The 26,848-nt window shown below is 40.7% G+C and overlaps 1 protein-coding gene across 3 annotated transcripts in view; it reads left to right on the top strand.

The window, feature by feature from the left end:
• The window catches only part of LOC132881462 (phospholipase ABHD3-like), a 33,452-nt gene extending 12,736 nt beyond the window's left edge, over positions 1–20,716 (top strand). For all 3 annotated transcript variants that reach the window (XM_060913934.1, XM_060913933.1, XM_060913935.1), the window contains exons 3-9: positions 3–182; positions 283–328; positions 8,556–8,668; positions 9,517–9,690; positions 13,719–13,767; positions 16,985–17,150; positions 17,250–20,716. In XM_060913934.1, coding sequence (XP_060769917.1) covers positions 3–182; positions 283–328; positions 8,556–8,668; positions 9,517–9,690; positions 13,719–13,767; positions 16,985–17,150; positions 17,250–17,452 — 931 coding nt within the window. In that variant the 3' untranslated portion in view covers positions 17,453–20,716. The remainder of the gene's footprint in view (positions 1–2; positions 183–282; positions 329–8,555; positions 8,669–9,516; positions 9,691–13,718; positions 13,768–16,984; positions 17,151–17,249) is intronic.
• The last annotated feature ends 6,132 nt before the right edge of the window (positions 20,717–26,848 follow it).

Below are 26,848 nucleotides of genomic sequence, written 5' to 3'. Positions count from 1 at the left end.
AGCGAGATGATCAGGACAGGCGATGGAGGTCAGCTCTGTCTAGACTGGGCAGATAACTCAGATAGCGCAAACTACTCACGGTCCTCTCGGCCGACGGTGCTAATCCTGCCCGGGCTGACGGGAAACAGCCAGCAGACGTATGTCCTGCACATGGTCCACCAAGCCATACGACACGGATACAGGTGAGTGTGTGTACAGTCTGTGGATTAAAGATGTACTGTTGAAGGAGTGTAGTATATCTCGTTGTGAGAAAACTGCTCTCCTTGTTGACTTTCCTCTCAGGTGTGTGGTGATGAATAACCGAGGTTTTGGAGGAGAAGAGTTGCTGGTAAGGAAATTTTTTTCCTGCGTGTTTCCTTTTCAAGGCTCTCGAGGCTAAATGAGTTGCATTGTTTGTATTTTTCTCGATTGAAACCTTCAGGTTTAGTCAATAGGAGAAGGAGAGGAAAGATTTTAGAGACAAAATACAGCAATCTTGTAATACTATGACTACTAAGACAGTAGAATTAATAAAAAACTCTATAACTATCTTTTTATCTCTTCCTGCTCTCTCTGAGAGCCGTACAGTTGGGGTCAGAAGTTTACATACCGTACATACAGCATACATCTTTAATGACTTCAAAAAACAAGAACTGGTGCACAAGTTTGAATTTGGATTTTCTCTAATCCACACAGGGTCAAAATTATACATATAGGCTCAAATATATACATACATTCACTTAAATCTTTTAATAAGTGGTGTTGAAAGTTCTATAATGTCTTTTAACTTGACAAGGCCAAGGTCTATTAACTTCTCGTTAGTGATCCTGATTGACTACAACTGGTAGTCTCTCTTTGCCAGCATAAAAAGGATTTGTTTGACAGCGCTCATGGGATTGACCAATACTCAGAACCATGGGAAAGTCCAAGGAATTCAGTGAAGATCTAAGAAGGAGAATTGTAGATTTACACAAGTTGGGAAGGTCTCTTGGAGCCATTTCTAAACAACTGCAAATTCCAAGATCATCAGTTCAAACAATTGTACATAAGTACAAGTTATTCGGATGTGTCACCACTTTGGCAAGGTCTGGAAGAAGACCCAAACTGTCACCCTTAGATGAGAGGAAATTAGTTAGGATGTTCAGGAGCAACCCAGGAACCACCGAGGCTCAAGCCTGCCATAAACTGGAAACTGCTGGAACACCAGCGTCACTGTCCACAGTGAAGCGAGTTTTACACTGCCATGGACTGAGAGGGTGCTGACCAAGAAAGAAGCCCCTGCTCCAAAATCAGCACCTTCAAGCTCGACTGAAATTTGCAGCTGCCCACATGGACAAGCCAAATGCCTTCTGGAGAAAAGTTTTATGGTCAGACGAGACAAAGATTGAGCTATTTGGCCACAATGACAAGAGGTATGTTTGGCAGAGTAAAGGTGAGGCTTTCAAATCTAAGAACACTGTACCCACTGTCAAGCATGGTGGTGGTAGCAGCATCATGCTCTGGGGCTGTTTTGCTGCCAGTGGTACTGGTGCATTGCACAAAGTGGATAAAATAATGAAGAAGGAGGAGGACTACCTCCAAATTCTTCAACTTCACCCCAAATCAACAGCTAGACAGTTGAAACTTGGACACAATTGGGTGTTCCAACAGGACAATGATCCCAAACACACATCAAAACTGGTTTTGGAATGGATAAAGCAGGGTAACATTAAGCTTTTGGAATGGCCTTCCCACAGCTCCAACCTCAACCCTATTGAAAATTTGTGGACTACTCTTAAAAGCCGGGTCCGTGCCAGGAAACCAACCAATTTAAATGAACTCTACCAATTCTGCCAAGAAGAGCGGTTGAATATCCAGCCTGAATTATGCCAGAAGCTTATCGACGGCTACCAAAAGGGTCTGGTTGAGGTGCAACTTGCTAAGGGACATTTAACCAAAATATTAGTGGGGGTGTATGTATAATTTTGACCCTGTGTGGATTAGATCCAAAATCCAAAATAAATTCAAATTTGTGCACTCAATTCTTGTTTTTTTTTTAAGTCAGTAAAGATGTACGCTGTACAATCATAACGCCCTGGAAAAAGAACAGTTCAAGAAAATCATTCACAGCCCAAAATTACCATGACATTCATGCCCACGATGAGAGTATGCAAACTTCTGACCATAACTGTAACTATCTCTGAGTTGAGAACAATTTCCAAGGGTCAGATTTGTTTCTCCTGGACAGTTGCTGAGTCACGGTTTGAATTGCGTAAGAGACACACAGCTTATGTCAGGGGTCATTCCATGCCACATCAACAAGAGGTTATGCTTGACCATCTCAGATTTCAATGAAATTTGGAGGGCTCAGAGATACTATTAAACGAAGTTAATCCCCAAAACTTGAGCTTCATGTCACCAATAGTTTCAGAGATACAGGCATTTGAATTTTTCGATTTTTTTGTTTTTTGCTCAAAATATACATATTTCAAAGTGCAATATAATCTTTATTATGCAAGATAGAAACCTAAAATTTTGCACAGAGAGACTCAATGTCTTGTACTACAAGCTACAACTTAGAATTTCAATGGTCATTGTATATTAGATGGTGATTTTAGCAAGGAAATTAAAAAGACAAATTTGCATTTTTTGCATTTTTAACTCATTCTGGAAGCTTGCCTGTGGCAGTAATGCTTAAACTAACAATGTTATTCAAATCTACACAGAAATATCTACCAATTTCAGTTTTACCAAGTCTCCACTATTCCTAGTTTGTCTGTAATAGGGTTTTGAAATTCGCCGATTTCTAAAACATACCATTTTCAGTAGCAAGAAATCCAATGTGGGATAGCAGTTAGGAACTTGTAAATTTTTTTCAGTAATCCCCAAGACCCATATTTTATATTTCCAAATTTTTGTTCTGTGTCTCTCAAGTATTTTTAAACTACAGGGGTTTAAAAAATCCATTTTCACCAAATTTGAATTTTTGATATATTTTCATATAACTGATATTTGAGGGTTAATAAATGCTTCAATAAGGCTCAAGTAGGTTAGGAGACATGTTTCTTCCTCAATTTTAAATAAAATTTCAATTAATGCTCAGTATTAATTATTTGTAAATTGATTTTAATCTAAGACTGTGTAACATTAGCAATCAATGACCAGCTATTGTGTACCAGTCAACAGCCAGCCTTATCAATATCAACACAGCACAATAGATGACCTTTGATACCAGAACAGGTGCCTCATATCTTATAGTTTTAGAGTCTGTAAACTGCATACTTGTTCAGATAACCTATTGTGCTGTGTTGATATTGATAAGGCTGGCTGTTGACTGGTACACAATAGCTGGTCATTGATTGCTAATGTTACACAGTCTTAGATTAAAATCAATTTACAAATAATTAATACTAAAAAAGCAGTGGACCCAAGACAGAACCTTGTGGAACACCAAACTTTACCTCAGTACGTCTAGAAATATCACCATTTATATCAACATACTGATAACGATCAGTTAAATAAGAGCTGAGTCAGGAGAGGGCCGTTCCCTTAACTCCCACAACATTTTCTAGTCTATCCAGAAGAATGGAAGATCAATGGTATCAAATGCTGCACTAAGATCAAGCAACACAAGCAGTGAGACACAGCCCTGATCAGACGCAAACAGTAGGTCGTTTACTACTTTAACCAAAGCTGTTTCTGTGCTGTGATTAGATCTAAATCCTGACTGATACATTTCATGGATGTTATTCCTATGTAAATATGAGCATAACTGCTGTGCCACAGCTTTTTCAAGGATCTTGGAGATAAAGGGGAGGTTTGATATTGGCCGATAATTGGACAGCTGACAGGCATCAAGGTCAGGGTTTTTAATCAGGGGTTTGATAACTGCTAGTTTAAAGGATTTGGGTACATAGCCAATCGTGAGAGAAGAATTTATTATTTTTAGAAGCGGTTCAATTACTTCAGGTATTATCTGTTTGAATAGACGTGTAGGTAAGGGATCTAGTACGCAAGTTGAGGCTTTTGATGCCGAGATTAATGAAAGTAATTCAGTTTCTTTAAGGGGAGTAAAACATTCTAACTGATGATCTGATACAGTTATATAGTTAACTACAAGGTCACTTTCATTGTCTGACCTTAAATTAGTAGTTTGAATTTTTTGTCGGATATTCTCAATTTTGTCATTAAAAAAATTCATGAAATCGTTACTATTATATATTGCAGGTATGCATGTGTCTATAGTGGACTTATTCCTGGTTAATTTTGCTACAGTATTAAATAGGAATCTAGGATTATTTTTGTTATCTTCTATTAGGGAAGAGAGATGTTGATCTCGCAGCACTAAGAGCTTTTCTGTACTTCAGAAAGCTCTCCTTCCACGCTAATTTGAACACTACCAATTTTGTTTGACGCCATTTACGTTCCAATTTTCGAGTGGTCTGTTTTAATGTGCAAGTGTCATCATTATACCAGGGTGCTAATTTTTTGTCTCTGACCATTTTCCTTTTTAGAGGAGCTACATTATCTAAGGTATGGCAGAATGTTGACTCTAAGCATTCAGTTGCCTGATCAAGTTCTGCAGGGGCTGACAGTGACCCAATCAAAGTTGATAACTCTGGGAGATCATTTATAAAGCTCTGTGCAGTAGTTGACGTGAATGTACGTTTAATACAGTAGCATGGTGAGGTGCATATATTATTACTCAGACATAGTTTGAATGAGATGAGATAATGATCTGAGATAACTTCAGACTGTGGAAGTATGACTATATTGTCTACGTTTAACCCAAATGTTAGTATTAGATCAAGGGTGTGACGACCATTATGGGTTGGTCCTATGAATCTAAAATGGACGCAAACGCTGTTTTTTAAGGGTCTTCTGGGTTATCGAAGTGAATATTAAAATCTCCGACAACTAAAGCTTTGTCTAAGGAAATAACCAGATCTGAGATAAAATCTGCAAATTCAGAAAGAAACTCAAAATATGGCCCCGGGGGCCTGTAAATAATAAGCTATGGAATTAACTGGGTAGACTTATATTTGAGGCTACATACATTATATGAGTATGAAGAACTTCAAATGTATTAAATTTATAACCAGGTTTTTGTGTTACACCTAGATAATCGTTATAAATAACCGCGACGCCTCCTCCTCTGCCAGTTAGACGAGGCTGGTGTATATAACTGTATCCAGGAGGACTCGCTTCATTTAATGCTATATATTCATTTGGCTTAATCCATGTTTCAGTTAAACAAAGTACATTAAACTCCTGATCAGTAATGAGTTCATTAACCATTAGCGCTTTAGATGTAAGAGATCTAATATTTAATAGCCCCACCTTTAGATCAAAGGTGCTGGCAGCAGCTGTACAGTCAGTATGATCTAATTTTATATTGATTAGGTTACTGGAACAAACTCTCTGAAAATTTCTACCTTTTTGTTGAGCTCGGGGAACAGACACAGTCTCGATGTAGTGGACCCTGAGTGACGACTCTGTGCAGCTAGCAAATATGACCTATAGCAGTGTTACTCAACCACTGGGCTGCGACCCACGAAAGTATCATCTAGTGGGCCGTGAATTTTTTCTCAAGTTGACATTAATTTTTAATTGTAGTAGGGTACAATCGCTGGGTTGCATCCGACATCACATCCGCCTCATTAAGCTACGGTCACACTTACAGCTTGTGATACTTTGCGACGGGTTATCAGTGAAAATGAGGCATTTTGGTGGCGATATACAGTGGTGCTTGAAAGTTTGTGAACCCTTTAGAATTTTCTATATTTCTGCATAAATAGGACCTAAAACATCATCAGATTTTCACACAAGTCCTAAAAGTAGATAAAGAGAATCCAGTTAAACAAATGAGACAAAAATATTATACTTGGTCATTTATTTATTGAGGAAAATGATCCAATGTTACATATCTATGAGTGGCAAAAGTATGTGAACCTCTAGGATTAGCAGTTAATTTGAAGGTGAAATTAGAGTCAGGTGTTTTCAATCAGTGGGATGACAATCAGGTGTGAGTGGGCACCCTGTTTTATCTAAAGAACAGGGATCTATCAAAGTCTGATCTTTACAACACATGTTTGTGGAAGTGTATCATGGCACGAACAAAGGAGATTTCTAAGGACCTCAGAAAAAGTGTTGTTGATGCTCATCAGGCTGGAAAAGGTTACAAAACCATCTCTAAAGAGTTTGGACTCCACCAATCCACAGTCAGACAGATTGTGTACAAATGGAGGACATTCAAGACCATTGTTACCCTCCCCAGGAGTGGGCGACCAACAAAGATCACTCCAAGAGCAAGGCATGTAACAGTCAGCGAGGTCACAAAGGACCCCAGGGTAACTTCTAAGCAACTGAAGGCCTCTCTCACATTGGCTAATGTTAATGTTCATGAGTCCACCATCAGGAGAACACTGAACAACAGTGGTGTGCATGGCAGGATTGCAAGGCAAAAGCCACTGCTGTCCAAAAAGAACATTGCTGCTCATCTGCAGTTTGCTAAAGATCACATGGACAAGCCAGAAGGGTATTGGAAAAATGTTCTGTGGACAGATGAGACCAAAATAGAACTTTTTGATTTAAATGAGAAGTGTTATGTTTGGAGAAAGGAAAACACTGCATTCCGGCATAAGAACCTTATCCCATCTGTGAAACATGGTGTTGGTAGTATCATGGTTTGGGCTTGTTTTACTGCATCTGGGACAGGACGGCTTGCCATCATTGATGGAACAATGAATTCTGAAATAATACCAGCGAATTCTAAAGGAAAATGTCAGGACATCTGTCCATGAACTGAATCTCAAGAGAAGGTGGGTCATGCAGCAAGACAATGACCCTAAGCACACAGGTCGTTCTACCAAAGAATGATTAAAGAAGAATAAAGTTAATGTTTTGGAATGGCCAAGTCAAAGTCCTGACCTTAATCCAATCGAAATGTTGTGGAAGGACCTGAAGCGAGCAGTTTATGTGAGGAAACCCACCAACATCCCAGAGTTGAAGCTGTTCTGTATGAACGAATGGGCTAAAATTCCTCCAAGCCGGTGTGCAGGACTGATCAACAGTTACTGGACGTTGCAGTTATTGCTGCCCAAGGGGGTCACACCAGATACTGAAAGCAAAGGTTCACATACTTTTGCCACTCACAGATGTATAATATTGGATCATTTTCCTCAATAAATAAATGGCCAAGTATAATATTTTTGTTTCATTTGTTTAACTGGATTCTCTTTATCTACTTTTAGGACTTGTGTGAAAATCTGATGATGTTTTAGGTCCTATTTATGCAGAAATATAGAAAATTCTAAAGGGTTCACAAACTTTCAAGCACTACTGTACACGTGAACTAAAAGTTGTGGTCACACAGTACGTGACTTGACTTGCCTTTGCGCACTTGAGCCTGGCGCACAGATACGGAAGCTGTTTTCAGAGAGGCTTTGCAAAGTATCATCATTATCACTGTCACGTTTGTTTCTAGCCATGTTAATAGCGCTGTTTAACTCATTGACGCCTGAAACGCCTGCAAAAAAACGTCTGCAAATGCCTAAGCCAGTTTTTAGAAAAGGTCCCCATCTGCCTGAGGGTTTTCTGAAATAAAAATAATTAATTGAAAACGCCTATGAAAAATTCAATATCTCAGCCTCTGAAGCACATAAAGACATGAAATAAGTTGCATTTAAAAGATAAAATTATCTGCTTTTATTGGATCATGCTCATTCAGCATTAACACTAACACATTTTTATAAAAAAAACAAATCTGGCATGCGTCTTGAAAATAATGACAAATCAACAATGCTGCATTATGCAGCAACCAGCATTTGGGGCAATGCTGCGTTATGCAACAACCGGCGCTAGGGGCAATGTTGCGCGACGCAGCATCCGGCGTCAATGGGTTAAATATTTATGATTCTGCTTTGTCTTTTGCTTTTGTAAATCTCACGCCTGCTAATACACACTCTCCCTGCACTTAGATCCATCTACTGCTGTCTATCTTGTAGTGTCCTGATCCCCACATCTTTAAACCAGCCGCATATTTAAAAAAAGGACACCTCCATGCTCTTTGAGATGTCGGGGAACTCTTAATTTTCCAACTCATAGGAAAAATCCTTCTTTGTTAGCGTGTAAGGATCTAATCCCATCGAGTGGTTTCCATATCCACTTCTTTTGAGTGTACTTCTTAGTTTTAATAACTTGCTTGTTTGCTGAACACAAACATGGTAATAAGTTCTTGTGTTAATGGACCAGACTCCACTTTTGGATCATTAATTGCTTTTGAGTGAGAATGCCCTGCATGCATGGTTTGCCTTCTGGCACATCCATACAGTTTTAAATACAATTAAAAACAGTTTGTTTTTATTGCACTTGTTTAATTCCTGGGCTCCATCTGTAACAGGGGGTGATGTCACAACCCATGAATACACTTTACAATAGATTATTAGATTCTAATATAATAGATGAGCCAAAATAATTGGGGGTCTTTTTTAATGGGCCCCGACTCGTTACAAGTATGAATAGGTGGGTCTTAAAGTAGAAAAGGTTGAGAACCCCTGACCTATAGTTTGGCTGACTCACTGTATCATCTCTCTCAGACTCCTCTGACGTTCTGTGCTGCGAATACTCAAGACGTGGAGACGGTTGTCAATCATGTGAAAGAGCTCCACCCACAGGCCCCTCTTATTGGAGCTGGGGTGTCTCTTGGGGGGTGAGAAATCTGCGTGCATGCACACATACACACACGGAGAGGAATATCCTCTTAAAGATGACTCTTTAAGTTTCCAGCCAGTGGGTGGTGCTAATATACAGCAGTACATTTACATTCTTTTCACGTTTTTTTTCTTTTCCTTGCTCAAACATGCATTTAAAGTCCAGCGCTAAATCTCCATTCAGCTCATGAACAGCTTTTAATTCGCTGATTAATTAGCTGGACGAGAGCAGTCCAGACCAGAAAACATCATCAGTTTAGGGCAAAAGCTTTTTATCATGAGGCTGGAGTAATTAACTTATTAACTATTTAACAATTATTCATCGATATTCACTGAGCCTGAGGTGGATAATTGTTTTACTATAAATACACAGGTGATTAATATTATTAAAAAAACGCATTACAAAAAAACCCCCCTCAAACTTCTAAAGCAGCGTGTAAATGTAATAACAGTGCGAGCAGACTTGTCACTTATCTACACCGAGTCGCATAAAATCCTTTGTTTTGAAATCGATAAAGTAAATCACAATTCCACCTTACCTTTGAATAGTTTCAGACCAAACTTCATAGCATCTTTAGTGATTTTAGGAACGGTGTTTTCTTTCATAATCTGTAATTCTTCCTCACGGTTCGCCATTTTACCGAGTCGCTCGAGGTGATTATCGAGAAATAGTCCGAATTTCTCGGCCAATCAGCGTGCATGATTTTCTATTTTCTATAATTACCTGCGTATTTATACGAATAAATATTTCTTCATATCTTTTCTCTGTTACTGCATTGTTCCATGTGAGCTTTAGAGACCAAAATGTGATGGAAGTCATTATTTTCTTGCTCGCCCTCACCCTCAGGATGTTGTTGCTTAATTATTTGGCGCGAAAAGGACGAGACTCGAAGATGATCGCGGGTGTCACCCTGTCTGTGAGCTGGAACTCATTCGAATCCTCCAAATCCCTGGAGCAACCGATCAACAAGCTGCTTTTCAATCGCCACCTCACAAGTAACCTGTGCCACGCAATCAAAAGGTGAATTACTTCATTCAATTTTATTGATTCATGAGTTTATTTTTTATTTTTTGGCTGCTTTTATAGTAAGCGAAATAGCACGGAGAATGTGAAATAATATAGAAATAACACAGTACAATAATACTTTATATAGTGTTCATACCGGTCCAGAATTCTGCTTTCAGCTTCATTCTGTTCATGAATAAGTACTGCTGATATATAATATTATATATTCTAGTTCTCTGCACTTCATTGCATCTTTCAAAGCCAAGAGGTTTTTTTTTTTTTGCTCACAGGTTAATTACCAGGCTGCGCTGGGCGCTTGCTGATTACAAACTGAGATGGGGTGGAGTAAAGGGATGTTCAGGAGCATCAGTAGACTCCTTGCACTGATGTCACATATATGTTAGCAAGCATTGCTACCTTTGTCCTGGGAGACAAGTGAACTTTGTTTACATACTGAAGACAAGCAATATTGAAGATGTCAGATGTCTGTAGCTCAAAGAAAACTACAGCTAAAAAAGCTTCACTACTGGATTACTTGGATAATCAAAGTCAGAAAGAAGCAAAGGATAGATGTACGTGGAAATTAGAGTTTATTGGTAGCTATGATCCTTACAAAATTCCTCAAAATAATTGGAGTGACGATGTAGATTTGTGGTCTAGCGTTACCTACAGTTGTGGTCAGAAATTTACATACAGTGACATGAATGTCATCTTGGATATGAATGTCATGGCAATATTTGGGCTTTCAGTGATTTCTCTGAACTGTTTGTTTTCTGTGGCAAAATGATTGTACAACATATTTCTTGAAAAGAAAAAACCATGAATTTGGTGCACAAGTTTTAATTTTCTTTGGGCTTTCTGAAATCAACACAGGGTCAAAAATTTACATTTGCTCACTTAGATTATTAATTGAGAGGTGCTGAAACTTCCAAAATGTCTTTTATCTTGCCAAGGCCGAGGTCTCTTAACTTCCTGTTAGTGATCATGATTGACTACAGCTGGTAGCTTCTCTGTGCCTTCATAAAAAGGGTTTGTTTACAGCATTCGTTGGATTGACCAAAACACAATACAATGGGAAAGTCCAAGGAGCTCAGTGCAGATCTGAGAAGGAGGATCACAGATATACACTACCGTTCAAAAGTTTGGGGTCACTTTGAAATGTCCTTATTTTTGAAAGAAAAGCACTGTTCTTTTCAATGAAGATCACTTTAAACTAATCAGAAATCCACTCTATACATTGCTAATGTGGTAAATGACTATTCTAGCTGCAAATGTGTGGTTTTTGGTGCAATATCTCCATAGGTGTATAGAGGCCCATTTCCAGCAACTCTCACTCCAGTGTTCTAATGGTACAATGTGTTTGCTCATTGCCTCAGAAGGCTAATGGATGATTAGAAAACCCTTGTACAATCATGTTAGCACAGCTGAAAACAGTTGAGCTCTTTAGAGAAGCTATAAAACTGACCTTCCTTTGAGCAGATTGAGTTTCTGGAGCATCACATTTGTGGGGTCGATTAAATGCTCAAAATGGCCAGAAAAATGTCTTGACTATATTTTCTATTCATTTTACAACTTATGGTGGTAAATAAAAGTGTGACTTTTCATGGAAAACACAAAATTGTCTGGGTGACCCCAAACTTTTGAACGGTAGTGTACACTACTCCGGAATGTCTCTTAGAGTCATTTCTAAACAACTGCAAATTCCAAGGTCAGTTCAAACAATTGTATCCAAGTTATTGTGAGGTGTAGTCACTTTGCCAAGCCACTTTGCTTCAAGAAAACCCAAACTGTCACCCTCAGCTGAAAGGAAATTGGTTCGGATGGTCAGGAACAACCTAGGAACCACCATGGCACAGCCCTGCCATGAACTGGAAGCTGATGGATCACTGTCTACAGTTCAGATCACCAGGGACTAAGAGGCTGCTATCCAAGAAATAACCCCTGCTCCAAAATTGACACCTTCAAGCTTTAGTTAAGTTTGAAGCTGACCACATGGACAAAGAAAAAGCCTTCTGGAGGAAAGCTGTGTGGTCAGATGAGACAAAGATTGAGTTGTTTGGCCACAATGACCACCATGTACAGAGGGACACTGTACCAGCTGGTGGTGGTGGTGGTGGTAGGATCATCATGCTCTGGGGCTGTTTTGCTGCCAGTGGAACTGGTTCATTGCACAAAGTGGATGGAATAATGAAGAAGGAGGACGACCTCAGAATTCTTCAGCATAACCTCAAACCATTGGAAAGTTGAACATGATTGGGAATTACAACAGGACAATGGAACCCAAACACGCATCAGAGCTGGTTGTGGAGGATAAAGCAGGCTAACATTAAGCTTAAAACAAGTCCTGACTTCAACCCTGTTGAAAATATATGGACCGTGCTTATAAGTCGAGTCCATGCCAAGAAAAAAAAACAAATTGAATTGAACTCTACCAGTTCTACCATGAAGAGTCGTGAAATATCCGACCAGAATTCTGCCAGAAGCTTGTTCATCTCATCTCATTATCTCTAGACGCTTTATCCTGTTCTACAGGGTCGCAGGCAAGCTGGAGCCTGTCCCAGCTGACTACGGGAGAAAGGCGGGGTACACCCTGGACAAGTCGCCAGGTCATCACAGGGCTGACACATAGACACAGACAACCATTCACACTCACATTCACACCTACGGTCAATTTAGAGTCACCAGTTAACCTAACCTGCATGTCTTTGGACTGTGGGGGAAACCGGGGCACCCGGAGGAAACCCACGCGGACACGGGGAGAACATGCAAACTCAGCACAGAAAGGCCCTCGCCGGCCACGGGGCTCGAACCCGGACCTTCTTGCTGTGAGGCGACAGCGCTAACCACTACACCACCGTGCCGCCTAAGCTTGTTCATGGTAAACAAAATGTTTGGTCAAGGTGAATCTTGCAAAGAGACATTTTACCCAAATATTAAGTGTGCTGTATGTCTATTTTTGACCCTGTATGTATACTTTTGACCCTGTGTTGATTTCAGAAAACCTAAAGAAAATTGTGCACTGAATTCTAGTTTTTTTTAAAGATGTACAGTATGCTGTACAATCATTCTGCCACAGAAAAAGAACAGTTCAGAGAAATCATTGAAAGCCCAAATATTGCCATGACATTCATATCACTGTATGTAAACTTCTGACCACAACTGTTCATAGATGTTGGAATGTACCTTCTCACTGCATTTTCTCTGTTTTAATTTAAAAAAAAAATAGCGTTCGCTGGAAGAGAAGAGCAGGGAGGATTGAAAATTGAGCGGCTGTGGTTTGTTTACACCTGATACTAAAACTTGTTGCATCCTCGCAAACGTCGCAAAGACGCGTACAAAAAGCCCAAAAAATTCCTACTTGCCTACGTTGGCCTCTAAACTGCGAAAATAGTCAGAGATGGTTTCACTCGCTCTTTACATAACGGCAGCCGAATCGGTTTGCCCGACCACCACTTCATTCACCGGAAGTAAACTCGCAAGCAAAAGTCACCTGACGGAATACAACCTATATTCTATTCCAGGTTAACCGCTCGCAAAGAATGACCGAAAAACCTTTAAACTCCATGGATTGTCAGTGAAAAAAATGGTGAGATCATGGCCGCACACTGCGACTGTATGGCAGGCCTTGGAGAACGCTGCTCTCACGTTATTGTGGGCTCGAAGCTGGAGTGAAACAAAGGGATTCACTGACAGTTACAGATAAAAAGGTGTACTGGGTTCTTCCTCCTGTGAAAAACATCTCCTACTCCTGGATCAGAGATATTTCCTTACTAAAGAAATGCCCAAGTCAAGTTCCAACGCCACAATCAGAAGTTCAAGGCAAAGTTCCAGGGAGACGGCAATATCTTTTATCTATTTCTCTATTTGACCGATTGGAACAACCAAAAACAACGAACCATATTTAAGACAGATTAAGCCTTGCTTACAGGAAAGACGGTGTCTAATTGTCCCCCAGGAGAAATTAACACATGATGTGTGACATCACGCGTAAGGGGACTTACAAGAAGCTCTTTGTTAATGCTTGTGTCTCACTCTGTCCTTAGACACAGAAAGATCCTGGAGAAGGTGATCAACATAGACCACGTGCTAAAGGTACAGTTATTGTTCCTGACATCATCCTGCTTCTGTAATGCAGATTTAATTTCACAATAAAGTTTCTTCATTATAATAATACTGTTAAATAGTAAACCATATAAAAGGTATAATAATTGTTAAAAAATAATCAGTTCATAGTGTGTTTGCGTCTTTTTTTTTTTTTCAATATATGACTCACTCCGATCTCCTCTGAAAAACTTTATAACTCTTCCTGATGTTACACTTCCTTCTTCCACCCTTGCACCTGAGACGATCACGAGGAAACTTGGACTATGTTTTTTGACTAATTTGCCATTTCAGATTGTTGTCCTCTTCTCGAGATTGTTGCATCCAGCCACTTTTTATTTATAACTTCTTATCTTTTGTAGACAAGATAGACAGTCTGAAACATACGGCTACATTTTAGTTTTTCCCATTCAACATGAACGAGGGGGTGCAAACTTTTGCACGCTGCTGTAGATATTGCTATTCAATTGAAGTGAGGAAGCAAACACTTCATGTTATATTTTTAGAGGAAAGTAATCAGCAGTGGGGTGGTGTGATGAGGAAGAGTCACTGTTACTAGAGCAAAGTTTATAATTTTCCTACACAGCACATGATTTACAGTTATTCCACGAAATCGAGTCGGATATGAGCTGATAGCCATAAGGCGCATAGCACCGAGTCGGCTGTAAGCCATGTACAACGAGATTGAGTGGAATAACTGTTTTATTCTCTCCACATTCACTGGATTTTGAGAAACAGCATTTTTATTTTAATTTTTGGAAATTCGATAAATAAAAACTTTTTCTACAAAACGTCCAAAAAAATCATCCCCGCTTAGGCAGACTTCTTAAAAACCTATCAATGGCTGCATGAATTGACTACAGTGTTGTTTTTTTTGTACAAAGTGCCGTCTTGCCGTCGAGGTATAGAAATAGCTTTAGACATTTATTTAATTCTTCCTTGGACATTTCAGTGATGTAATTTTCAAACTTCTTTGAGCTTTTGAACCAGTCTAAAAAATTTCAACAAATTTTAATGCTTAAAGATAAAGAATGTAAACAAACCGGCGAAAAGACAGAAGCAATGTGAAAAATGCGATAATAATCTCATCTCATTATCTCTAGTCGCTTTATCCTGTTCAACAGGGTCGCAGGCAAGCTGGAGCCTATCCCAGCTGACTACGGGCGAAAGGCGGGGTACACCCTGGACAAGTCGCCAGGTCATCACAGGGCTGACACATAGACACAGACAACCATTCACACTCACATTCACACCTACGGTCAATTTAGAGTCACCAGTTAACCTAACCTGCATGTCTTTGGACTGTGGGGGAAACCGGAGCACCCGGAGGAAACCCACGCGGACACGGGGAGAACATGCAAACTCCGCACAGAAAGGCCCTCGCCAGCCACGGGGCTCGAACCTGGACCTTCTTGCTGTGAGGCGACAGCGCTAACCACTACACCACCGTGCCGCCCTGCGATAATAATAATTATTGAAAAATGACAAAGAGATGTTCTTACCATCAAATACTTTTCATTCCATATTTTGTTGCTTTTTTTTGTATTTTTTAGGGTTTTGTTTGCGAATAGAGTTTTTATTTCATCCTCGGTTGGTTCAGCAACACAACACGCTCCGCCATTTTGTTTTTGTCTACTCACGGTATATGAGCTGATATCCTAATTGCTGGGTTTCAGTCATGTGATTTTTCTTAGCGGAAGTTTTTACCGGAAGTGAAATAGCTGGTGGTCTAAACAGCTGCCGTAGTGCAAACAACTTGCGATAACTTATCAGAGTACACTCGTAATCTAGAAGCCACAGCTGGCTTTAGATATATTCAGAAGATTGCTATGTGCAATGGAGTACAGTCTGGGAAAGAAGGATTTGTCATACGATCTCAAAAACTACCCTTCAGTCGAGTTCCCCGACATCTCGAACTATCTGGTGTTGCAGACGTCCTTCTACACCGCAAAACACATGAAAGCATGAAAGAGTATGGAGGCTTACAATTTTTTTTTTTATATGTGGCTGGGTAAAGGACCTCGCTATCAAGTCGCTGCCGAATGAATCCTGTATTGTTTTTGCCCGTGTAAAATATATTTTTTAAGCTTTTCGTTCTTTACAACGAAGCGCTGCAAGTTGAAGTGTAAACAACCAACAGTTCGCTTATCTCTCAGGTAAATCATTCACAAAGATCATCAGAAACCCCTTTAAAGACCTGGATCTTAGTTAAACAAGACGGAGAAGAAGTGATCACGGCACATTGTAACTGTACGGCTGGGGAAGAGTTTTGTCACGACCTTCATGCATATGGACTTTGTGAGAAGGAAACAAAGAAACAGCTGGGGACTTTAGCACTTCGTGACTAAAAAAAAGTTCCGTAAAATAACAACACGTAGCAAGAAAAGCACTTGGAAAACACTAAGGACGTAGCTGAGAGGGAGATACAAACCTTTCACCAAGTGACCACTGCAAACTCGAGCATGCTTCGATTTTGAAAGCCACCTTTCTGTGAAATCCTGTGTTCGTTCACCCTTTTTTTATTAGTTCACGGGGAACCCTGAAGAAACTTTTATCAGTTTCACAGTTTGATCGATTCGAGCAACCTAAAACAACGCAAGACATTTTTCATGCGAGCAATGCACCTTCTCCATGCAAACGCTTTGTCAGCTGAGCTTTGATAGACCACCAGCTAAAGTTTTGAGGTGGATGTGATGTCACGTGAAACCCAGCAATAGTAGAGTAGCCAATCAGAGCGTGCGATTGCTCATATCCAGTGAATGTGGATATAATAAAATGTTTTATTTCTCTTCTACCACAGCAATTTGCCAAGAGTTACATTTATTTTATTAAGTAAAAAAAAGCAACATCTGATACTTTTTAGAGTTACATTTACAGTTGTGGAACAGCCACGAAGCAAGTTATTTGCTGTTCTTATTTACGTTATAGCAGCTATAAACATAATGGCAAAAAAACAAGCAGCTTGTCATGTTACGGAGAAACACATGAAGTCCTCCATGTTGAAGATTTCCTCATGTTGGAAAAGTTACTGTACATCTTTTACCACTGACACTGGAGACAAGTTCCAAAAATGAGCCATGATTTAAGCCAACTTAACCATATTAATCAATCAGATTTGAGAATGCAGGAGCGCTGTGGGATCAGCATACTTGTCAGATTATTACTTTATAGTCTTTAAACCTGCCTAAGGATAACTGATTGTGTCCAGGCACGCACGATTCGGGAGTTTGACGAGCGCTTCACGTCTGTGCTGTTTGGCTACAAGTCGTGCACTGATTATTACCAGGATGCCAGTCCGGGTTACAAACTGCCCCAGATGGCTGTCCCTATCCTGTGCCTCAACGCCGCTGACGATCCCTTCTCCCCAAAACATGGTGAGACACACAAACCCATGATCATCACTTGTTTGTGTGAAAACTGCGTATTGAACTCGTTCCTGAGATTACTTTACGATTTTCTTTCTCTCTCCATAGCTTTCCCGGTATCTCTGGCTCAGCGCTTACCAAACGTCGCTCTCTTGGTGACATCACACGGAGGGCACATTGGCTTCCTTGAAGGGCTTTTCCCGCACGGTGAAGGCTACATGGATCGAGTGTTCAGTCAGTTCATCCGAGCCGCTTTCGAGCACCAGGAGGACCTGAAGGAGGCCTGCAGCAGCAGCGGCAGCTCAGATTAAAACCTTCCTCTAGTATTAGGGTCGGCACCGACCCGTTTTTAGGTTTAGCATGCATAAAAGTACTACATAAATTTGTTTATTGCATCAAGACTTTTTGACTTCTATTTAAACAAAATAAAATTCAAAAAAATAATTTTACTAAATTATAAAATGCTCTGGTAAAAATTGTGACCTTTGTGTTGTTAGGGTCAATTTCGACTCAGTTAAAATATAAGATTATAAAACAATAATAAATGCCAAAACTGAAATCATAAACACACAATCAGCCTACAGCCAGCTCTTCCTCCAACCACTTGAGCTTCAGTCAGGGGCTTTTCTCTTTGCCTGTTTAGCCTAGGTCACAACCGGACGTACGATTTTTTGGCCGTGCGATTTTTGGCGTTTCCCAAATTGCTGCGTTTTTTTTGTTTGTGGAGAAAGATGCACGTTGGCCATAAGTTTGTCTTGCAACCTGAAAAAAACGTAAGCGCCCGTAGAGTTTGTTTGACATGACAAAGAACCTCTGCGGCCAGTCTACGGCTCGAAAATCAGCACGTCACACACGCGCCCTCCGTGCGTTTCTTGCGTTTTTTCACGTAGACCGGCCGTAGGAGCACGTACGGCCGGTTGTGACCGAGGCTTTTGACAGAACAAACAAAGACAGACATGTCCAGGCATGTAAGGCCAATTGAGTTTAGAGTTGGTGACTTGCAGAGTACACATCTCCAATTTACAGCATGCAACATTGAGAAGAGGACTGAATATAAGCCAAGCTCTGGATCATATCTTTGCTGATAATGAGGCAGAGGACACAGAGCAATATAGCGATGGAGATGAGCAGGTCTCTGAGGAGGACGATGATGTGGCGTATCAACCGGAAGACACGGACACATCTGATCAGTCTGATGAGGAGGTCACCTGCTGAAACATTCAGATCCAAAAGTGGCAACATCTGTTGGAGCTCAGTACCTCCTGACGTACATGGCAGGACAGCTGCTGCAAATGTCATCAAAATGACCCCTGGGATCACAAGGTTTGCTGTGACGAGAGTAAGTGACATCAGGTCATGTTTTGATCTGTTTATGCCATCGTCACATGAGGCCACTGATAGTCTCTGGGACGCATTGACAGGCAGGAATAAAAAAGACTTGTTTTTTGCCCTTTTCTTGAAGTAAATATATATGGGTCGAAATTGACCCGAAACACCATAGATGTTACTATAGTTGATAATATTAAAATTAAAATCTTTTTTTTTTTTTTGAACATTTAAGAGATGTGATCTAATACCCCTCAGTAATAGTCAGGTAACAGAACAACCTTTTATTTGTTTACATTATTCTCTTGAGGTTCATTTGACCACTTTTTTATATTGAAAACGAGGGGTATGCTGTTAAAAGAAAGGCCCAGGGGGCCACAACAAAAATATTAAAACCAATCTTTTCCTGGATAAGGGAGCCTAACAAGGTAACCAAGAGGTAAGAAACAAATTGGATGATAAATAATTGTTTTTAGGGTATTTTATGGCTGATTTAAGACACGGGTCAAAACCGACCCGTTAACATAAGAGATAGTAACAGAAAGCTAACACCAGAGGAAGGTTTTAACCGCTACACATAGGATCCAATACATTAACCACCGACACACCTCTCTGTCATAGATTACAGGTATCAAAACTTCCTTTCATCGCCGATTAGAAGGAAGTTTCACTGAAAGACAACTTTACGCTTGAAATTCTTTACAGCGTGCCATGAAGTGCTCTTAAAAATCCTGAAATAATTTTTTCTTTATGATCCAGTTTGTAGGGCGGCACGGTGGTGTAGTGGTTAGCGCTGTCGCCTCACAGCAAGAAGGTCCGGGTTCGAGCCCCGTGGCCGGCGAGGGCCTTTCTGTGTGGGGTTTGCATGTTCTCCCCGTGTCCGTGTGGGTTTCCTCCGGGTGCTCCGGTTTCCCCCACAGTCCAAAGACATGCAGGTTAGGGTAACTGGTGACTCTAAATTGACCGTAGGTGTGAATGTGAGTGTGAATGGTTGTCTGTGTCTATGTGTCGGCCCTGTGATGACCTGGCTACTTGTCCAGGGTGTACCCCGCCTTTCGCCCGTAGTCAGCTGGGATAGGCTCCAGCTTGCCTGCAACCCTGTAGAACAGGATAAAGCGGCTAGAGATAATGAGATGAGAAATGTACACTTTTTTCTTTATGATCCAGTTCGTAGGGCGGCACGGTGGTGTAGTGGTTAGCGCTGTCGCCTCACAGCAAGAAGGTCCGGGTTTGAGCCCCGTGGCCGGCGAGGGCCTTTCTGTGTGGAGTTTGCATGTTGTCCGTGTGGGTTTCCTCCGGGTGCTCCGGTTTCCCCCACAGTCCAAAGACATGCAGGTTAGGTTAACTGGTGACTCTAAATTGACCGTAGGTGTGAATGTGAGTGTGAATGGTTGTCTGTGTCTATGTTTCAGCCCTGTGATGACCTGGCTACTTGTCCAGGGTGTACCCCGCCTTTCGCCCGTAGTCAGCTGGGATAGGCTCCAGCTTGCCTGCAACCCTGTAGAACAGGATAAAGCGGCTAGAGATAATGAGATGAGATGAGAAACGTACACTTTTTTTAAAAAATTTACCTCAGATGTCTAATATTTGCTTTTTTTTTCGTACATTAGGGGTTACTCAACAATGCATTTTTACCAGTTGGTTTTCATTGATAATGTCAACAAACATGTCAAACCACACTTCAGTTAACAGCCATTCTTTTCACAGTCCGGTCCAGTCCATCCATGCCTGAGTTTGTGGGACTTCCGTGCCGGCTCCAGGCCGGATCTGGAACAGGAATTCATTCCTGCCTTGCTGAAGGCCACTTTCCTGAAGCGGCACTCCCACACTTGTTACCACTCCTCTCCCATCAGCCAGGGCCTTTTTAAGAACTGTTTGGAGCTACTCCAGTTGACAGACTGTCTCTAGTAGACTTTCCTCGCCTCGCTACAACCCATTGGTATTGTGTCTTCTTGATTCCCCCTGCCTGAATTGTTCCTTGTTTTTTGTCTAGTTTTCTGTCCAGTTTTTTTGCCCCTGTTTTACCTGCCTGTTCTTTTGGATTGTGTTTTTGCTTCCTCTGCCTGGATTTCCCTTGTCCCTTTGTTCTTCGGTTTTTGTGAAGATTTTTCTGTCCTGTTTTTGTCCCTGACTGTGCCTACCTGCTCCTCTGTGTATTTGACCTCTTGGCCCGTTCTTTGACCACTGATTTTAGCCTGGGCCCTACTGTACCTCTGCCCTGTACTCCATTAAAGAAGTTTTTCTCTGTACACTGTCTGTCTTTTGAGTCTGCTCTTGGGTCCTCACTTCACCTCAGCTCACCATTTCTGACATTCTTCTTCTTCAGTTGACCAGTGGTATCGATGATGTCATTTGCGCAGTCTTTGTTGATGGGCACGAGCATGGCTAGTGAAGCCAATTCTGGAATAACACACTTTGGGACACTGAGGGCACTGGAATGACATGGCAGGGCTTGCAGATGTGGAGGCTTTCCTGTATTCTCTAGCGCCTAGGACTCTATTACGCTTAAACCGTTCAAAGTTCATACAGGCCTCTTTTGTCTTGGAGCGCCACTTGATTCTGTCTTTAGCACAGGCTTCTAGGTCTTTGGCAGGGAGGTCGCAGTGTTTAAGGCTCTCCTTTATGTTGTCCTTGTAGCGCTTTTTAGGGTGCCCAAGATTTCTGTGGCCTTGTTCTTGCTGACGAACGATGACATAGTCGATGAGATGCCACTGCTTGGACCTGGGATGCATCCATGTGGTTTTGTACTTGTTGGCCATTCTGAAGGAAGTGTTGGTGATGGTGAGCATATTCTCAGCACAGAACATCAGCAGAAGTAAACCATTGCTATTCATCTTACCAACGCCTTTCCAGCTACTGTGATCTCTGCCTACTGTTGCGTTGAAGTCACCAAGGACAATGAGGTTGTCACTTGGAGTTGACTTCGCAGTGGAGTCAAGGTTCTCGTAGAACTGCTCCTTTTTGTCTTCACTATTGGTCAGTGTTGGTGCATAGGCACTGATGATTGTCACATGTCCGGACTGGCCAATAGGAAGCTTCATGAGGCATTTGTTTATGCCAGTAGGGAGATCAGGCATCTGGCAAAGAAGTGCAGTGTGAATAGTGAATCCTACTCCATGTATCCTGTATTCATGGTCTGCTTTGCCTTTCCAGAAGAACGTGTAGCCGCCTTTGGGGTTGCATAACGATCCCTCCTCGGCAAATCTTGTCTCGTTAAGGGCTGCAATATCGATATTGTAGCGTGCCAACTCCATGGCAATCAGTGCCGTTCTTCAATGAGGCCTTGACGTGTCCGCTCTATCAAGTAGTGTCCATACATTCCACGTACCAAGTGTTAACTTCTTTCTACTGCGTTTTCGACCGCATGAGTGGGGTTAACTGCCAACCGTGGCATGCTGGCTAGTTACTTGATAGGGCAGGCAATTTTTGGGACACCTTTTCTAGTCCCCTCCTTTACTAGGGTGAGCAGTGCCATCCTGAATAGGGCTGCTCAGTCACCTGGGATGCTGCCGAACTCCATCGCTGCCCAGGTGCAATGAAGAGCAAACCCTGGTCCACAGGCCACCTACGTGCAGGCTTGGAACTACGACTTCCAGTAGTAACCTCTACCTGTCACTTGGCCCCTCACCCATCGCCGCAGGACTCTTGGAAGAACTGCACAATAAACCTGTGCATGAATTGGTTTATGGTGGAGAAGCTGTTGCACTGGAGCAACCCCACCGCAGAAGTCAAGATCCAGTGGCACAAAGAGTTGTTACGGCTGGAGACCTCCTTGGCTGCAGTGGATGGCCACACCTTCTATAGTGCTTTTGATGTGCCCTCTACACTCCACGGTGTACTGCTGAACCATCTTTCTGGCCGTTGAATCTATTGAGATTTCGTCCGCCCAGTCTGCTGGAACAGTCTTCGCATGCAGGGATGAGCATTTCCCAAGATTCACCGAGGGATGTTTCACCCAACGGTTACCCTCACCAGGTTTCACCAGCCTGTTGAAGCTGTTGCCCGGGGTGTGGCTGCTGTTGCATGCTGACAGCTACCCGGAGCCACTGGTGAGAGCTGAGCATCAGGTGGAGACCAAGGGTGAGAGAACCATCCTAAAACCATCCACCAGAGGTGCTACCCCTCCCTGACGCCCTATACACCCCAACATACATAGGCCATAAATAAAATTTACAGCTAGTTTTTTTTTAAAGGCGAAATGGTTAACGAAAATAAAATAAATAAATCAGTGTAATAAACGTGCCGGAATAATAAATCTATGTGTCGTATTACATGATTTAAGGACGCACCAGTTTTTAAAAAGCACTCGTGGATGGTTTGTAGCTGATACAACATAATACCAGTAGCAGTATCTCGGAGATTTTTCCAAGCTGGTCATGACTCAGAAGTCCAACCTCCATGTTGAACTCCAGCTTCGGTAGAATCCAAAGATGAGTGTGGCTAATGGCATGAAAACAAGTTTCACCCAAAAACTTTTACCTGAAATATTCTCAGGGCAGCTCTGTCCTCTTCGGACCTCCGATTTTATCATTCCAGCATGTCTGTGAGGAAGCACAAGCATGAACATGTTTTGAGGTGAAATTTCCCTTTAATATAAGAAAATGTTTATATGTTTTTTACTAAATACACTAGAAAAGAGTGTAGAAGAAACATTAATTGTAAACATAACATCAATTGGCAATTATTATTGTTCCTTATGTCCTTTTATCAGTTTTTTTTAAAGAAATGATGAAGAATGTACTGTTTCAGTATTCAAAACTATCGCACCAACTTTTACAATCCTGACAAACTTGATGAGACGTATTTAGCCTTTTATTGCCGCTGTTGTTCAGTGCGGTTCTTATAATGTGTGAAATTTTGCAACCTGTGAAACGGATAAGGAATGTAATTTAGACATGGCTTCACTTGACAGTTATTTTAAACTGTTTCTTTCATGAAAATCAGATATTTAACAGTTATTCCACGAAATCAAGTCGTACAAGGCGCGTAGCACCGAATCGGCTATAAGCCGTGTACGACGAGATTGAGTAGAATAACTGTCTTATTCTATCCACATTCATCGGATTTTGAGAAACGGATAATTTTTATTTTTTGCAAATTCGATAAATAAAAACTTTATACAAAACATCCGACAAAATCATTTCCTCTTCGGCGGACTTCTTAAAAACCTATCGATGGCTCCATGAACCGACTTCAGTGTTGTTTTTTTGTACAAAGTGCCGTCTTGCTGTCGTGCCATCGAGGTATAGAATAGCTTTAGACATTTATTTAATTCTTCCTTGGACATTTCAGTGATGTCATTTTCAAACTTCTTTGAGCTTTTGAACCAGTCTAAAAAATTCAACAAATTTTAATGCTTAAAGGTGTAGAATGTAAACAAACCGGTGAAATGACAGGAGCAATTTTGTGAAAAATGAGATAATAATCGCATAAAAGAAAAAAGATAGATACATTCTTACCATCAGATACTTTCATTCCATATTTTGTTGCTTTTTTAAATTTTTTTGGGTTTTTTATTTCGTCCTCGGTTGGTTCAGCAACACACTCCACCATTTTTGTTTTTCTCTAGTCACGGTATATGAGCTGATATCCTAGTAGTAGAGTTGCCAATCAGAGCGCGCGATTACTCATATTCAGTGAACGTGGATAGAATAATAGTGATTTTTTTAATGCAATCGGAACATAGAAATACACCAGCAATCATATGAGTTTTCCCAAAAAAAAAAAAAAAAGAGTATAGTCTTTCATTGGCATGAACAGTTATTTGAAGACCTGAGAGAGAGAGAGAAAGAAAGAAAGAGTACCTTAAAATATTAAGGTGACTACATAGTACTTAATAATAATAATAATAATAATATTGCACTGTTATTATTGTGGGTTTAATATTATTTTTTATTTTTATATTAAGATATTTAAATTTTAGATATCCTGTGGCACACTTATACAGATCAATGTTGCTGTTTATTATTATTATTATTATTATTATTATTATTATTATTACTGTTGTGAATTAGACTGATTGTGTTTTTTTTTCTTATAGCTTGAATGATTATTATTGTTATTATTATTGTTCTAAATGTTGCAATATTTCTATCAGCACTGATGTATGAATTGAGGGAGAAGCTGTGAAATTGAGCCTTGTACCATTTTTACTATCTGATCCTGAAACTGTTGTGTATTTCTTGTGAACTGGCTGATCTGGAGTCAGCCAACAAAGCCAGAGATCTGCAGACAAAATTATGGACTAACCTCCTGTGTTTGCACTGTTGCTTAGTTGGTTTACGTTTATGGTATATTTTTAATCTGTGACCCCTTAGATAGAGTTTTAAAAATCCTCAACAGTAGCTGGACAATTCACAGTAATCATATACGTCTGTGAAATGTGAAACAGATTATAGATATATTTTTATATAGTCAGAATGTGTATAAGCAGAGACCATACATAATAACTGCGCTGACTTACAGGTGTGTCTTTGACAACCACGGACTTATAATTCACGTGAAAACCCAGCGTTTACAGTTTACTGTAAACAGTTTACAGTTTACTGTTTACTGCGTTTACTGTACACACTATTGTTATATGAAGTGCTCCACTCTTTCCTTGGTTTTGGTATCAAATCTCAAGTTTTCATTATTCTGAGTTTAACATAGACTTCAGTGCACCATGAACACTTGACTAATACTGAAGCTTCAATAAAACACTTAAAGCAGCATTATGCCATTGCTCGTTTTCTTTCTTTCTTTCTTTCTTTCTTTCTTTCTTTCTTTCTTTCTTTCTTTCTTTCTTTCTTTCTTTTTTTAAGACTAAGTGGAGGTTCTTTTCAGGACCATAAACCACAATTGTGTCTGTACATACTTAAATTGTTTACTTACTTAATTTACTAGCCCTGTGATGACCTGGCGACTTGTCCAGGGTGTACCCCGCCTTTCGCCCGTAGTCAGCTGGGATAGGCTCCAGCTTGCCTGCGACCCTGTAGAATAGGATAAAGCGGCTACAGATAATGAGATGAGATGAGATGACTTAATTTACTTATGCACAAAACACAATTAGCTACTTACAGTGGTGCTTGAAAGTTTGTGAACCCTTTAGAATTTTCTATATTTCTGCATAAATATGACCTAAAACATCATCAGATTTTCACACAAGTCCTAAAAGTAGATAAAGAGAACCCAGTTAAACAAATGAGACAAAAATATTATACTTGATCATTTATTTATTGAGGAAAATGATCCAAGATTACATATCTGTGAGTGGCAAAAGTATGTGAACCTTTGCTTTCAGTATCTGGTGTGACCCCCTTGTGCAGCAATAACTGCAACTAAACGTTTGCGGTAACTGTTGATCAGTCCTGCACACCGGCTTGGAGGAATTTTAGCCCATTTCTCCGTACAGAACAGCTTCAACTCTGGGATGTTGGTGGGTTTCCTCACATGAACTGCTCGCTCCAGGTCCTTCCACAGCATTTCAATTGGATTAAGGTCAGGACTTTGACTTGGCCATTCCAAAACATTAACTTTCTTCTTCTTCTTTAACCATTCTTTGGTAGAACAACTTGTGTGCTTAAGGTTGTTGACTTGCTGCATGACCCACCTTCTCTTGAGATTCAGTTCATGGACAGATGTCCTGACATTTTCCTTTAGAATTGGCTGGTATAATTCAGAATTCATTGTTCCATCAATGATGGCAAGCCGTCCTGGCCCAGATGCAGCAAAACAGGCCCAAACCATGATACTACCACTGCCATGTTTCACAGATGGAATAAGGTTCTTATGCTGGAATGCAGTGTTTTCCTTTTTTCAAACATAACACTTCTCATTTAAACCAAAATATTCTATTTTGGTCTCATCCGTCCACAAAACATTTTTCCAATAGCCTTCTGGCTTGTCCACGTGATCTTTAGCAAACTGCAGACGAGCAGCAATGTTCTTTTTGGAGAGCAGTGACTTTCTCCTTGCAACCCTGCCATGCGCACCATTGTTGTTCAGTGTTCTCCTGATGGTGGAATCCTGAACATTAACATTAGCCAATGTGAGAGAGGCCTTCAGTTGCTTAAAAGTTACCCTGGGGTCCTTTGTGACCTCACCGACTATTACACGCCTTGCTCTTGGAGTGATCTTTGTTGATCGACCACTCCTGGGGAGGGTAACAATGGTCTTGAATTTCCTCCATTTGTACGCAATCTGTCTGCCTGTGGATTGGTGGAGTCCAAACTCTTTAGAAATGGTTTTGTAACCTTTTCTAGCCTGATGAGCATCAACAACGCTTTTTCTGAGGTCCTCAGAAGTCTCCTTTGTTTGTACCATGATACACGTCCACAAACATGTGTTGTGAAGATCAGACTTTGATAGATCCCTGTTCTTTAAATAAAACAGGGTGCCCA

This window comes from Neoarius graeffei, chromosome 2 (genome assembly GCF_027579695.1).
Source record: "Neoarius graeffei isolate fNeoGra1 chromosome 2, fNeoGra1.pri, whole genome shotgun sequence".
NCBI classification, from domain to species: domain Eukaryota; kingdom Metazoa; phylum Chordata; class Actinopteri; order Siluriformes; family Ariidae; genus Neoarius; species Neoarius graeffei.
Note: the sequence above shows the minus strand (reverse complement) of the source record. Positions and strands in the feature narration are given on the sequence as shown.